At 37.1% G+C, this 12,513-nt stretch overlaps 2 protein-coding genes across 6 annotated transcripts in view; one reads left to right on the top strand and one right to left on the bottom strand.

The window, feature by feature from the left end:
• ADAMTSL3 (ADAMTS like 3) overlaps positions 1 to 4,528 on the top strand; it is a 567,766-nt gene extending 563,238 nt beyond the window's left edge. For all 4 annotated transcript variants that reach the window (XM_069098697.1, XM_069098694.1, XM_069098696.1 and 1 more), the window contains exons 29-30: positions 953 to 1,167; positions 2,428 to 4,528. In XM_069098697.1, the coding sequence (XP_068954798.1) occupies positions 953 to 1,167; positions 2,428 to 2,537 (325 nt within the window). In that variant the 3' untranslated portion in view covers positions 2,538 to 4,528. The remainder of the gene's footprint in view (positions 1 to 952; positions 1,168 to 2,427) is intronic.
• A 134-nt stretch (positions 4,529 to 4,662) lies between these two features.
• The window catches only part of SAXO2 (stabilizer of axonemal microtubules 2), a 31,763-nt gene continuing 23,912 nt past the window's right edge, over positions 4,663 to 12,513 (bottom strand). For both annotated transcript variants that reach the window (XM_069098700.1, XM_069098701.1), the window contains exon 4: positions 4,663 to 11,877. In XM_069098700.1, coding sequence (XP_068954801.1) covers positions 10,934 to 11,877 — 944 coding nt within the window. In that variant the 3' untranslated portion in view covers positions 4,663 to 10,933. The remainder of the gene's footprint in view (positions 11,878 to 12,513) is intronic.

Genomic DNA, 12,513 nt, shown 5'->3' with positions numbered 1-12,513 from the left:
GCTCAGCCTTACTTGGAGTCAGAGTTGAAAAAGTTTATTATATGCTTTACAGCGGGGCTGCCATTGTCAGGGCTGACCTGAGGGACAGATGTAAGGGACTTCAGTGCATGGATAAAAGTTAGGGCTGACTGAGAGGAACTTGTGACTTCAGTGCATAGATAAAAGTTTGAGGAGTTTAACTTGGAGATGAGATTTGGGCCAGACTGGAGGAGACATGAGGAGATTAAGCACGAACAAAGGAGTCACAAGTTGTTGCTTAGGCAGAGTGCGGATAGGGGGAAGGGGCAGAGTTGCTCTGAGACTGGTAGAGTGAGGGGGGGGGGGGGGGGAGGAATGGAGTGTGATTTTACAAACTGGTTACAGACTGATGTTACAAAGTTTTACAAATTGCTGTTACAGATATAGATCCCAAGCACCCCATCATTACTGATGTTACAAATTGGTATTACAAATTGAGTTTACAAATAGATTTTACAAACATAGATCCCAAGCACCCCATCATTCATTAAGCCTACTTTGTTTTGCTCTCCTTAACCTCCCTCCACCTCTTCTTTCTTTGAATCTTTAATATTTTTGTTAGATTAGATTCTCCTCCTGCCCCTTTACCCAACTCCATCATGTTATTGCTTTATCTGAGGAAGCTGGAGGTGAATTGGGGAGAATATGGTAAATGCAAGGTATTTGAAAACAAAATTTTGCTTCCTTCAATACAGAAAACACTCACCTGAAAATTTCATTTCCTTACTGAATGCTTATTTTTTCATAGGCAGCACCAAGGCAAATGTCAGTTGAATTCCTATCCTAATTATCGCAACTTAAAAAAAAAAAATTGGTGGGGGCAGTTAAGTGTCTGGATTACTAAGTAGTTTTAAGGTAAAACGGTATTCTAGAAAGTGCTTACTCTTCCTTCTTCACCAAATCTCCCTAATTCTCCTACGTTTTTCCCCTCTAGATCCAACCAGAGGAGAAATTGTTCCTCTGAACCATGTGATGTATATTGGCGTACTGGCCCTTGGAGACCCTGCACGGCAGTCTGTGGCAATGGGTTTCAGTCCCGGAAAGTGGAATGCATACACCGAAAAAGTAGCCGACCTGTAGCGGTTCATCACTGTGGTTCTAGACAGAGACCAGTGACCTGGAAGCATTGCAATGTCACTTCCTGCAGTAGTATGTACCCATTTTAAGTACTTTTTATGGTGCTTCTTAGCATGGTATAGTGAGTGTGATGGGCACTCAACTTATCATTGTCATTCTGGGTTTGAATCCTACTTGCTACTCTATGGTTATTAAAGTAGCTGGCTTTGGGGGTTGAAGATGATTTGAGTGGCTTGATAGAAAGTAGTGCTTTTTCTCTGCATGAGGGACTCCCAGGATAAAGTATAATATATCTTAAAGCTGCTCCCCTCTAAGGCTACCATCCATCTACTTTTTTGGGTATCTTTTATCAATCTATTGATTTACTTGTTGTTTCCTCTCTATTAAAACTTAAAGAGGAGAATTGACTATTTTGGCTCCAGGTCAAGACTTCAAACTCTTTGGAGGAAAAAATCCTGCATAAACCCTCGAGGCACCTCTGGTTCACTAGCATGACTGGTGTTATTCTGTGGTGTTTGGTTTTACTACCCAACAAAGGCCAGGCTTTCCAAAAACCTCCATTCCTAGCAATGAGAAGGTGCTTCCGCTTTGAAGAGATCACTGCCAGTGCCAGCATAAATAATTGTTCTGTGCAGCAACCAAAGAAGTAAGATGTGGCCATTAAACATAATCTTTTTTAACGAAAAGAGGCCTGGAATTCAGGTCACTGCAGAGGTAAAGTACTTCATCAGTACTTTAAAGTACCAATGACCACCATATGGACTTGAAATTAGAGAGTTTAATTGTATTTATTCTGTATTGACTAGTTAGTTGAAAGGTTTGTAGAAATATAACCCCTCAAAACTAAAGTTTTAAAATTTCTGGCTTATTCATTAATTATGCACTTATTATTTAATAATAAGTTTGGTTTGAGAGAGTTGCCTAGAACACTGAGAAATTATGACTTGTCCAGGGTCACAATTAGATTGTATCAGAGGCAGAATTTGAACCTGGGTTTCTCTGGATTCAAATCTAGCTCCCTATCCATTGTGCATTTCCTATTAATACCTTTAATTAAAATGAAGACATTTTCTTGAAAATGTTTCCCATTGAGAGACAATAGATAGTAGAAGACCTATGTTTTAAGCCTTTCGTTTCTCTGACACATACTAACTATTGAACCTAAGTAGGTCAAATTAGCCTCTAGGTTTCCCAGACAATTAAGACTGTAAATTATTTGTTGTCAGTCTGCATCCCTGAAGAGAGCTTCTACATTGGGAATTCCTGGTACTGATGAGCCCAAAATAAAATAAAATTTTAATCCGGTTAATTAATCAATTGTTATTTTTGCAGAAGGAGAATGCAAGGACACAACTCACTACTGTACATTTGTAAAACATCTAAACTTGTGCTCGATAGACCTCTACAAACAAAGGTGTTGCCAGTCTTGTCAAGAAGCATAGCTCTGTGCAGAGTTCATGGTGCTGCTATGAAGAGGAGGAGGAAGTTCTTTGCATGTAGCTGGTTCCAAAGTATGTATTCAATGTAAGACTAAAGGCTTAAAAGTAAAATGGATGTTGATGCAGAAACACCAGTTAGAATTTTATAGAGTGGAATTTTTTCCATAGTTTTTGGGTTTTTTTTTCTTGATCAACATTTCCATGGTGAACTTTTAACACTTAAGATTTTTGTTGTTGTTGTTCCAGAATTTAAAATACCATAGCACATAATCCATTGAACTGAATAGGCCCTTGTCACAAGATTGTAATTGGAAAAACACTATTATCACCAGTACATCAAATACTGCTCACTTCCTGTGATTTGTAGGAAATCATAGTAGATTAATACATCCTGAAGACTTGGGAAGTGCAGCAACTGATGACTGTTTCTCATCTTCATATTTTTAGTGTTTTTTGGAATTTACAAGGTACTGAAATTTCAGATGCTCTGGCCAGTCACTGTTATGGTGGTGGTTGTGTCATTGATTGTATTTTTCATAGCTGGCTTTAAGATTGAACTATGAGGCAAACTCTCAGGACAAGTTTTCTCAAGATTGGCTGATGGCTGGATTCACATTGTGGGAAAGCATCTCACATCCCTAACCAGTGTTTATGTTCCAAATGGGAAAGAGCATTCTTGACAGTCTTGCCATTTTCCACTGCAGAAATCTGTATTTTTTTTTTAATCAGAGGAGGTGCTGCTTGGCTTGGTTCCTATCCTCTTCCAATCAGATTGAAATATGATCAGAGGGAAGTTCTGCTTTTCTACTGACTTTGAATTAGATTCAACACTTCCTTAGAAAGAAGAGCTGTGAATGACACTTTGATAAGCACTATTCTCTTGCACATGACCAGATAGGTAATCTAAGCTTTATCTGGCCCCATCTGTGTCAAATATCATTCCTTGGCATTTTATATTTTTTTCCAATCCTGAATCAAAATAATAAGGAAGTGGTGTTCTAAACAGGAATCTTAATAGTGAAGCCATTGATTATTTTCATACACATTGAGCTTCCATCACTCAAAAAAGGAACTCAAGCTTGTACATTATAAATTCTAATCCTAACATCAAAAGGGATGGTAGAGAACTACCACCTTCCTATATGTATTGCCAATTCTAAGCCTGGTTGACCAAAAAAAAAAGGGGGGGGGTGTTGAGGGGAGAAAAAAGAGTTAAGGATTCAGCATCTGGCAGTCCTGGAAGTCTGAGGAAGATACCACAACTGTTCTGTTTACATACGTTATTTTACTCATTTGTAGCAATGATGAAATCAGAGGAGGAAGCACATCTCACTGTTTCTTGCCTCAGTGCCCAACAGGGGAACGTACATTTTGGCTTTTGATTTCTAAGGAGAGGAGTAGTCCAGAGTTGGCACATTGTAATTTGGAAAGCCACAGGTCTCCTAGGCCATAATTCTTAGCATCACTGAAACTGAGATGAGCACTACTGTATCCCAAGGGCTTAGAAGGCACAGCATTTGGGGGCTGTGTGGGAGAGGATACTCCAGATGACAAGCTTTTTTTTTTTTAATCAGTAATGGGTCTTGACTGTTGAAACAGGTTTTTAAATTAAAAGGACAAAGAACATTTGTAAGATAACTTTTGTATATATTTATTGTATGATTCTTAAAGTGCAATATTTTGTTTTGTACAGTGTGTAATAAAGATTATGGAACATATATTTTTCTTATTACCAAGAATTCATATTAAATTACTTCATATTTGTATTTAAACTTTAAGAGTTAACATTAAGCATTTCTTGTTTTCTATCATACCCTTTGGGTTGGGTTGAGTATATTCTTGCAATAAGGAAACTGTGTTTATTACCATCAAAATGACATACCTGTGTAGTGTATTGACTACTGTTACAGTAACAAGAAGTGTTCACTATATATCTTTCATAAAAACCGCTTCAGTAATTCAGAAATAAAATTGACTTTGGTTATTCAGCTGCACCATCATTTATGGAAAGCATTTCTTTTTGTGGTTTCTCTTGTGGCCTCTCTGTTTGGGAATATCCAAGCCATCCCTATGGTGGTGTTCAGGGCCCAAGATTCTCCAGTGGGGGAAGGGCAATCCTAGAGCAAATCATAATGTGTGCCTCCAACTCTCTACCTCCCCCATCCATCCAAAGCATCTTTAATACTGGTGAAATGGTATTAAAATGAATATCCAATGCAGTTGGGAAGTGGTAAAAAGGACTTACAGATACCATACAACCTGGGTTGAGGGTAGGACATGTGGAAGGAAGGTAGGGCCTTAACAATATGGAAGATGAGGAAAGTCACACACACGCACACACACATATAGACATACATACACATATATAGATATGTCTATGTCTATATCTATATATGGATGTAAGCCTCAGGATACCTTTTGTCCAAACTAGGGGAGCCATCTTCTTTTGGCTAATTACATTTGTTGTCTCTTGTTGGGAGAGGGGAAGAGAAAAAAAAAGAAATACTCCAATGCCTAGGGTCAGAGTAATGACCCCATTTGCCATGTCCTAGGAATGGCTCAATTATTGTCATGTCTTCTTTGTAACTAGGTGCATTATGGCTCTATTATAACCATGCATTAAAGAATTGCTGCACATAAAACCGGTTGTCACTCATTTTGGGAAGGCTATTCCTATTGTATACTGAACATGGGAAGATAATATTATAGTTTAAGTAGGCTTCCAAAAATGCATATACTTCATCAATGATTATCCAGGCCATAAGGGCACTTAACACTGAATTCTGTTAAAATAGAATAAAGGATTATTTTGTTAAATTGGAGAGATCTAAAGCCCTTGGAGTTGAGACACACACTTCCTGACATTATCTTACCATTTTATAAGGTCTGTTAATGATGGCGAGAAATACTCTGAGTGATAAGCAAAAAGAGATCTTAGAAATTATCTAGTCCAACCTTTTATTTTAAGTAAGAAAAGGCAAAGCAACTTGTCCACCATAACACCAAAAGTCAATGGAAGAGTTAGCTGAATTAGAACCCATTTCTCCTGATTTCCCAGTTGTTGGACCATTATACAATGATATATGGATTCATTTCTGTGACATTTTACATAATGTCTTTCATAGACATCATTTCCAGTAGTGCTTTTTAAAAACTACTTTTTTTAAAACCACTTCTTATGTTGAAGATAATCCTTTTATTCAATTTGAGCATGATTCTCCATTCCTATCCTCCTTTGTTAAAACGCATCCCTGAAAATACAGTTTTATGAAATTAACACTGACATGCTTCCGTATATCAATGCATCTCTCATCTCATCCATGTTGGGTATTCCTTTTTTCAATACAGATGGCAATCTATCCATATCTTCTCATTTGGTCTTTGTCCATGATTTTCCCATATGAGAAATTAAAACAGTCTGTGCACACCAAGTACATACATTAATGAAACCTTATTGATAAAAGTAAAGTTGAAGGAACCTTAAAAAAGAGGTCTCCCTTCTGTTCTCTTGGCTGTTAAATGTGTCATACAAAACATTCAAAAAGAGATGCATTACCAGATTACCCATGACATCTCCAGACCTCAAAATGGAAAAAATAACTAGAATTGACTTACATAGGCAGAATTCATATAGAAAAGAGATAAGGCTACTTACCTCAAATATATAGTCAGTTACTTGACGTCATTTTCCCCAAAAATGAGATTTATTTTTTAGGGAAAAAATGAAGTATGAGTCCTTTTTTATTCTTTGATCATGTGATACTACATAGAGATGAAGTTTTAAGTGCCAGTTATAATTTTACAATCATGTATACAAATTCAAATTCATGTTAGAAAGATTAATCGTGATTTAATAGCAAGTTTTTTATCTAAAAATTATGTGACTAATTCATTCCAAGCTCCAAGTGATCCACATTTAACATAGATTTAATCTAGGTACAATAAAAGGAAGCTAAAATTCATTCCATATTAAACATACTCAAAGAAAAAATATTTTCAGTAACTTTCATATTTCTATAGGAAATTATGGAAATATTATCTACTACCAGTTTCTTGCTACTCTGTTTACTAGAAGAATCCTTTTCCTTTCCTTTTTTTGTAGTATATATTTTATTGCTAAACTGGAGGAGAGATCAGAGAGTGGGAGGAAGATGATGTATAGGCATAATCCTAGATTTTAAGACTGAGCCTGTCACTATGACTGTATATCACATCTGGCTACTGTTGTTACATATGGGGGAACCTGGGAACTCCCACCAGTCCAATCAGAACATCTAACTCTACCTCCCCAAGTACCCTAAAGACTTTGAGCAATTAGTTTTTGTTGATACATCTTTTATAATTTTTCATAACAATCATAACCATAACAACTGACATTGCTATACCAGCCATTAAGATTATCACAGAAATCTTGCAACATTATTTTTCACTTGAGCTTCATAATGACACTATGTGCTAAGTGTGACAGATATCATCCTTATTTTTACAGTTATATGAGATACAGAGACTCTCACACATGGTCACACAGCTAGTTGGAGTTAAGAGGCATGATACAAACCCAGGTCTCCCTGTGGATCCAAGTCCTACACACTTTCAATGGCTCAATTCATCACGCTTCACTTTGTCTTCAGCAAACAGTATCATGAAGATTTCTTTCACTGCTTAGTCTCCCATACTCCCTCTTAAGCAACTTTTTGGATTTCTGGAAGGCAAAAGCATTCTCTCCATTCTGTGCTTAGCAGCATCCTTTTTGGAAAATCAAGAAAAACTTGGATCTTTGCTCTACAATCTTTGTGATGTACTTTAAAAGTAGATAGAAAGCAGACAACATTACCAACCCCCATCTTAAAGATAAGAAAACAGGAAGGAACACATTCCTCACCCCAAGTCAAAGTAATCTCTCCCTCAGCAGATTCCTTAGTCCTTTTCCTGGACTTTCCCCTTGCATCTGTCTTACACTCCTTTGTTCCACAATTCACTGAATCATACATTTAGAACTGGGATCTTATAAATCTGCTACTAGCCCAAACTCTTCATTTTACAGATAACAAAAGATGTTTTGCAGCAATAGGGGGCCATTGTGGAAGAAGTGAGGCACCATGGAAAGAATACTAGTTTGAAGTCTGAAGGCCTAAATACAAATTCTACCAGTGACACCACCTGTATAACTCTGGCCACATCACTTACCTCTGGCCTCGATTTCATCATCTATAAAACAAGGAAGTTAGACCAACTAGCTAGCTCTGTTACATTTCAGTCCTGCCTGACTCTTCCTGACTCCATTTGGGTTTGTTTTTTTTTTTTGGCAGAGAAATATTGGGAGATTCTTTCTCCAGCCCATTTTACAAATGAGGAAACTGAGGCAAACAGGGTTAAGTGACTTGCCCAGAGTCACACAGCTAGTATGTGTCTGAGACAGGATTTGAATTCAGGAAGATGAGTCTTCCTGACTCCAGACCAGGCACTACATCCATTGAACCACTTAGAAGTCCCTTCTATCTCTAGACCTATAATCTAAAATCCAGTGCCCAGGGAGATTAAATGTATTGTCCAAAATCACACAGATAATTGTGATTTTCTCTTAGGACATTGCAAGCAGCTTGAAAGCAGAGTCTATATAAAATTTATCTTTGTACCCTCATCACCTAGCAAACAACACATTAACATATGTCTTTAAAGTTTGGACCTGCGAATTCATTATGTAGGGAGTACTTATTTAGCATCTGTTAAATTGAGCTGAATGACTATGGAATAAAGATAGAGATTTAAAGCCTTACACTTTTATCCTACATAGAGGTGCTCTAAAGTTCCATTATGGAGTAGATGTGACCCTGTTAGATTGTAAACTCCTTGAAGGAACTGTCTTTTGCCTCTTTCTGTATCCCTCAGCTTTTAGCACAGTACTTGATTCACAGCAGGCCTTAATAAACGTTTATTGAATTGAACTGAACTTGTGAATTCTCAAAGTCTGTAAAGCAAAACACAAACTCTGATAAGTCATGCTAAAATACATAGGCCTCTCGATGTACTGTATGCCTGTCATCTAGAAGTCAGATTAAGTAACCTAAGAAAGGCTGACCACCAACAGGCCGATCACCAGTTAAGGCATTTGTTTGCCTCTTGCTGCTCCTGAAGACTCCCTGCTCTGGTTTATAGGGGCTATGTATTGCTGTGATGGAGAGATCCTTGAAATGCAATTGTATAATTTCTCATCCATTTTTTCACTTGGTTCTTTAAAAAATCTGGTGAGGTAGTTGGGGCTGATAATAGTATCTCTATTTTATAGATAAGGAAACAAAGACTCCAGTATCTTAAATGACTTGTCTAGAGTCATATGGCTCCTATGCATTAGATGTGAGACTAGAATCCAAGGCTTGTCCATTACACCCTACTTCATCCTGCCCTAGTGAAGAGAGTAAATCGTTAATTAAGCACTTCTTATGTGGCCTCTGCAGATTTTATGCTTTAGGTTATGTTACTTTTCATTAATTACTCTGGAAAAAAATTGTATAGAGCTCTGGTAAAAATGAACACTACAATATTTCAGAAGCTGTATTCAGGATTCTTTGGTATTCAGATACACTATATACCTTCATGTCACTTATTCACTCTTTCCCCTTAGAAACAAAAACAGAACAAAAACTGGAGATCCATAGAAAGAGAGCTAAGTGGAGTCTAAGCTGCTGGAGTGGAGTGGAGTGGACTGAGGCTCCTTGGGAAAGGAAAGGAAAGGAGAGGAGAGGCCATCTGAGGCAAAGACTAAGTTGAGTTGATTTTGGCATTGATCAGATATTTGGGATGTTGAGGTGGGATATGGTTATACTGTCAATATGAGAGGCAATAGGATGGCAAGAGCACCAGTTTTGGAATCAGTGGACTTAGGTTTGTCCCTCTGGCTCCAACATTCAATAAAAGGAACACTTATTTAGCACCTTTTGGATGCAGGGTATTGTGCTAGATGCCAAGTGAGATAAAAAGTGTAGATGAAGAATAATCCTTAAACCCATGGAAATTATAGTCTAGTAGGAAGAGGACTTCAACCCAGATGGCCCATAATGCATGAAAGAATTTCACAACACCATTATGGGAATGTTGAGGAGGGAAGGTTATTGCCAGATTTGTTCCATCAGTGTACACTGATATACAGTGAATGATGTGATATTTTGTGGGGGTATGCAAAGGTAGTTAGTTCAAAAAGCAAACATGAGAAAGAAGGTCATTTCAGGCCTAAGAAACAGCCTGAGCAAAGATATGAAGGTACAGTAGCTGTGACCTCAGATAAGTGGTTAACCTTTCTGTACCTTGGTATCTTCATCTATAAAATGGGAATAATAATAATAGTTATACCACATAATTAACAGGATTGTTATAAAATACTTTGTACATTGTAAAACATTGTATCCAGTCACTTGATAAATATTAAGCATCTGCTATATAGAAATTATAATTTGTTATTATTGCAACATGATATTGGTTGGGGCAATATTATGTGGAATATTCCTGTATTGGAAAAAAAATTAAAAATACTTAAGAAATTAGCATAAGCATATGAATGAACATGAACTGTTTGTGTCTCTAAAAGCATAATTTATATTAAGAATTGTACTTTATATGCCAGATTTGATCTGGGTTTCATTTGCTGTGTGCTGAATTACTATATTTCATAAGCAGATTGACATTAATGACTGAACAGCTGGACACTTGACTACTTCATTTATACATAAAAATGTCATAATTATATAGGATCACAGAATGAGGGCCAATTGTCAAACTGTGTGTTAGAAATAATAAGTTACATTGGGAATACACATAGTAAAATTGTTATTGGTGCATTGTCAAGACAAATGAGCTAAAAATACCAACGTTAATTGCATTAGGCTCTTTTAATACCCTACTTATAATGCCTCCTGATGTTAAATAGTTGATCCTGGGTTCTTGGAAGTTATGCCAGTGAAACACAAGCCCTGGCAGGTGTCACCACACTGGAAAGTCTATGAGTACAAACATGTCAATGACTTGCCTGTCTTCTAAGGATCAGCCTAGCTAAGTTAAAATGTTCATTAACAGAGGGGTGGTAACTTATTGATGATTTTTTTTTGAACATAGCAACTTATGAAGAACTGTCTCTTAAAGCATGGAGGGGTTATGATTAGCTTTGGTGGAAGGAATATCTATACTAGTTCGATCATAGACCTGTTGAAGTAATTGTATCGGTAGATATACTGATCTCTCTTAACAGATTTTCAAACTTCCTTAGATAAAAAAAAAATCCAGTTCAAACATTTTACTATGAATCCTTCATAAGATCAATCTTCCACAAAGATTTTTCTCTTTATCACCCTAATTAAAATGTATTGATTCTCATAGACCTAGGAAATCTAGCATCTCATAAAATCCATTTATTTGGAAACCTTATCAAGTAATGGGGAGAAGTCCTTCCCTGAAGCAATATCCTTGCGAAATAATTTGTGGCCAAGGGAATTGGTATTTTCAAATGTATATCCTGGAGGGGAAGTATAGCTAGCTGGGCATGTCTCCTGTATCTTTGGTGTATACTGTGTAGAGTACACTGTTGTATCATCAAATGGTTGAGAGCTGTGACGGACAATGGGGACAGGTTTGAAACTCAGTGTTGGAATTAACTCATGTGGTATATAATGAGATCTAGAAGTGGTCAAGCCTTCAAACTTCCCAGATGGATTGGGAATCTGATTGCTGGGCTTAATCATTCCTAGGCGACATGGTTTGTCCCATAGTTTGAAATCATCTTTCGTGGTGCTTCTTGCTTGAAAAGGAAATTTAGTGATACGTGAATAAATTTGCTTTTTGGGAGCCCCTGTGGTCATGTGAGTTGAAATTTGATCTTGATGGATTTTGTGCCTTTGCTCCATGTGACCTGCTGAGGGAACATATTCGGTTAACTTTCGAACCTTGGGCAACGGAACTTCCCACGACTGAAAATTATCCTGGAATTCTGTGTTTCCCCCAAATGGAGCACTTTTTGTTGCCTTGGCGATTGCAGGTCTACAGATCTTTGCAGGTTCTCCAGAAAGGCCTTTGTAGGCATGGCGGTGGGTTGTCAAATCATCAAAAGGTTCGTTGTTTGGCCTGTAAACTTCTTTTGCTCTTAAAAATTTGGGTTCTAGCTGGTGAGGCACATAGGATGAGCGATGGCTTGTAATAGCATTAAAGGGAATAGCATAATGAGAAAGCAGGTTCAAAGGTTTAAAGTTTGACCCAGAATGTAGCTTTTGAGGACTTGAGTCGTCTGGAAATATAGATTTCTCAGTAGGCAGATGTTGAGCAAGTTCACGTTTCTTAGTGTTCCAAGGTCTGAAATCATCTTTAAGATAAGAAAGCCTTTAAGCATAAAATGAAGATTCATTTATTCTTAAATTGATTCTTAAATAATTGTTCTATTAATATTACTCCCTTCTGTCACTGCCAATAATCCTCCTATCTTTAGAAATCTGATCAACTTCTAGCTTCTATTTCCTGTAGCATTTACTCATTTGGCAACCAATCACAAATTGCCTTGTGATATCACTTAGCATATTGGACTAAATTTTTTTCTTGTATTATTTAACTTTTCACATGTATAGCATTCATGTCGTCTTCCCAACTTGATAATAAGCATCTTGTGGATAATGGAAATGTTATTGTACATATCTGTACTCTCCATAATGCCTAGCTTTAAATATAGTAGCAACTCCATAAATATTTGTTGGGTGACTAATTATTATCCATTGTGTCTAGAAATTAATAGTTTCTTCAAACTATAGATCTGGAATTGGGACTCACATTAAGAACAAGTCTGCCCATGAAACAGGGAGGCAGGGAACGTGAAGGGAACCCCACCATTAAGAAATTAATTTAAAATTTTTGTTTTTTATCAGGTGTGTCAGAAAGAATGTGTGTATATGTGTTAGAGAGAGAGGGAGAAAGAAAGAGAGAGAGAGAGAGAGGAAGAAAAAAGGAG

The sequence above is a fragment of the Petaurus breviceps genome, unplaced genomic scaffold, assembly GCF_028583685.1.
Source record: "Petaurus breviceps papuanus isolate PSGF00001 unplaced genomic scaffold, PetGlider_PUasm1.0 37, whole genome shotgun sequence".
In the NCBI taxonomy this organism is placed as follows: domain Eukaryota; kingdom Metazoa; phylum Chordata; class Mammalia; order Diprotodontia; family Petauridae; genus Petaurus; species Petaurus breviceps.
Note: the sequence above shows the minus strand (reverse complement) of the source record. Positions and strands in the feature narration are given on the sequence as shown.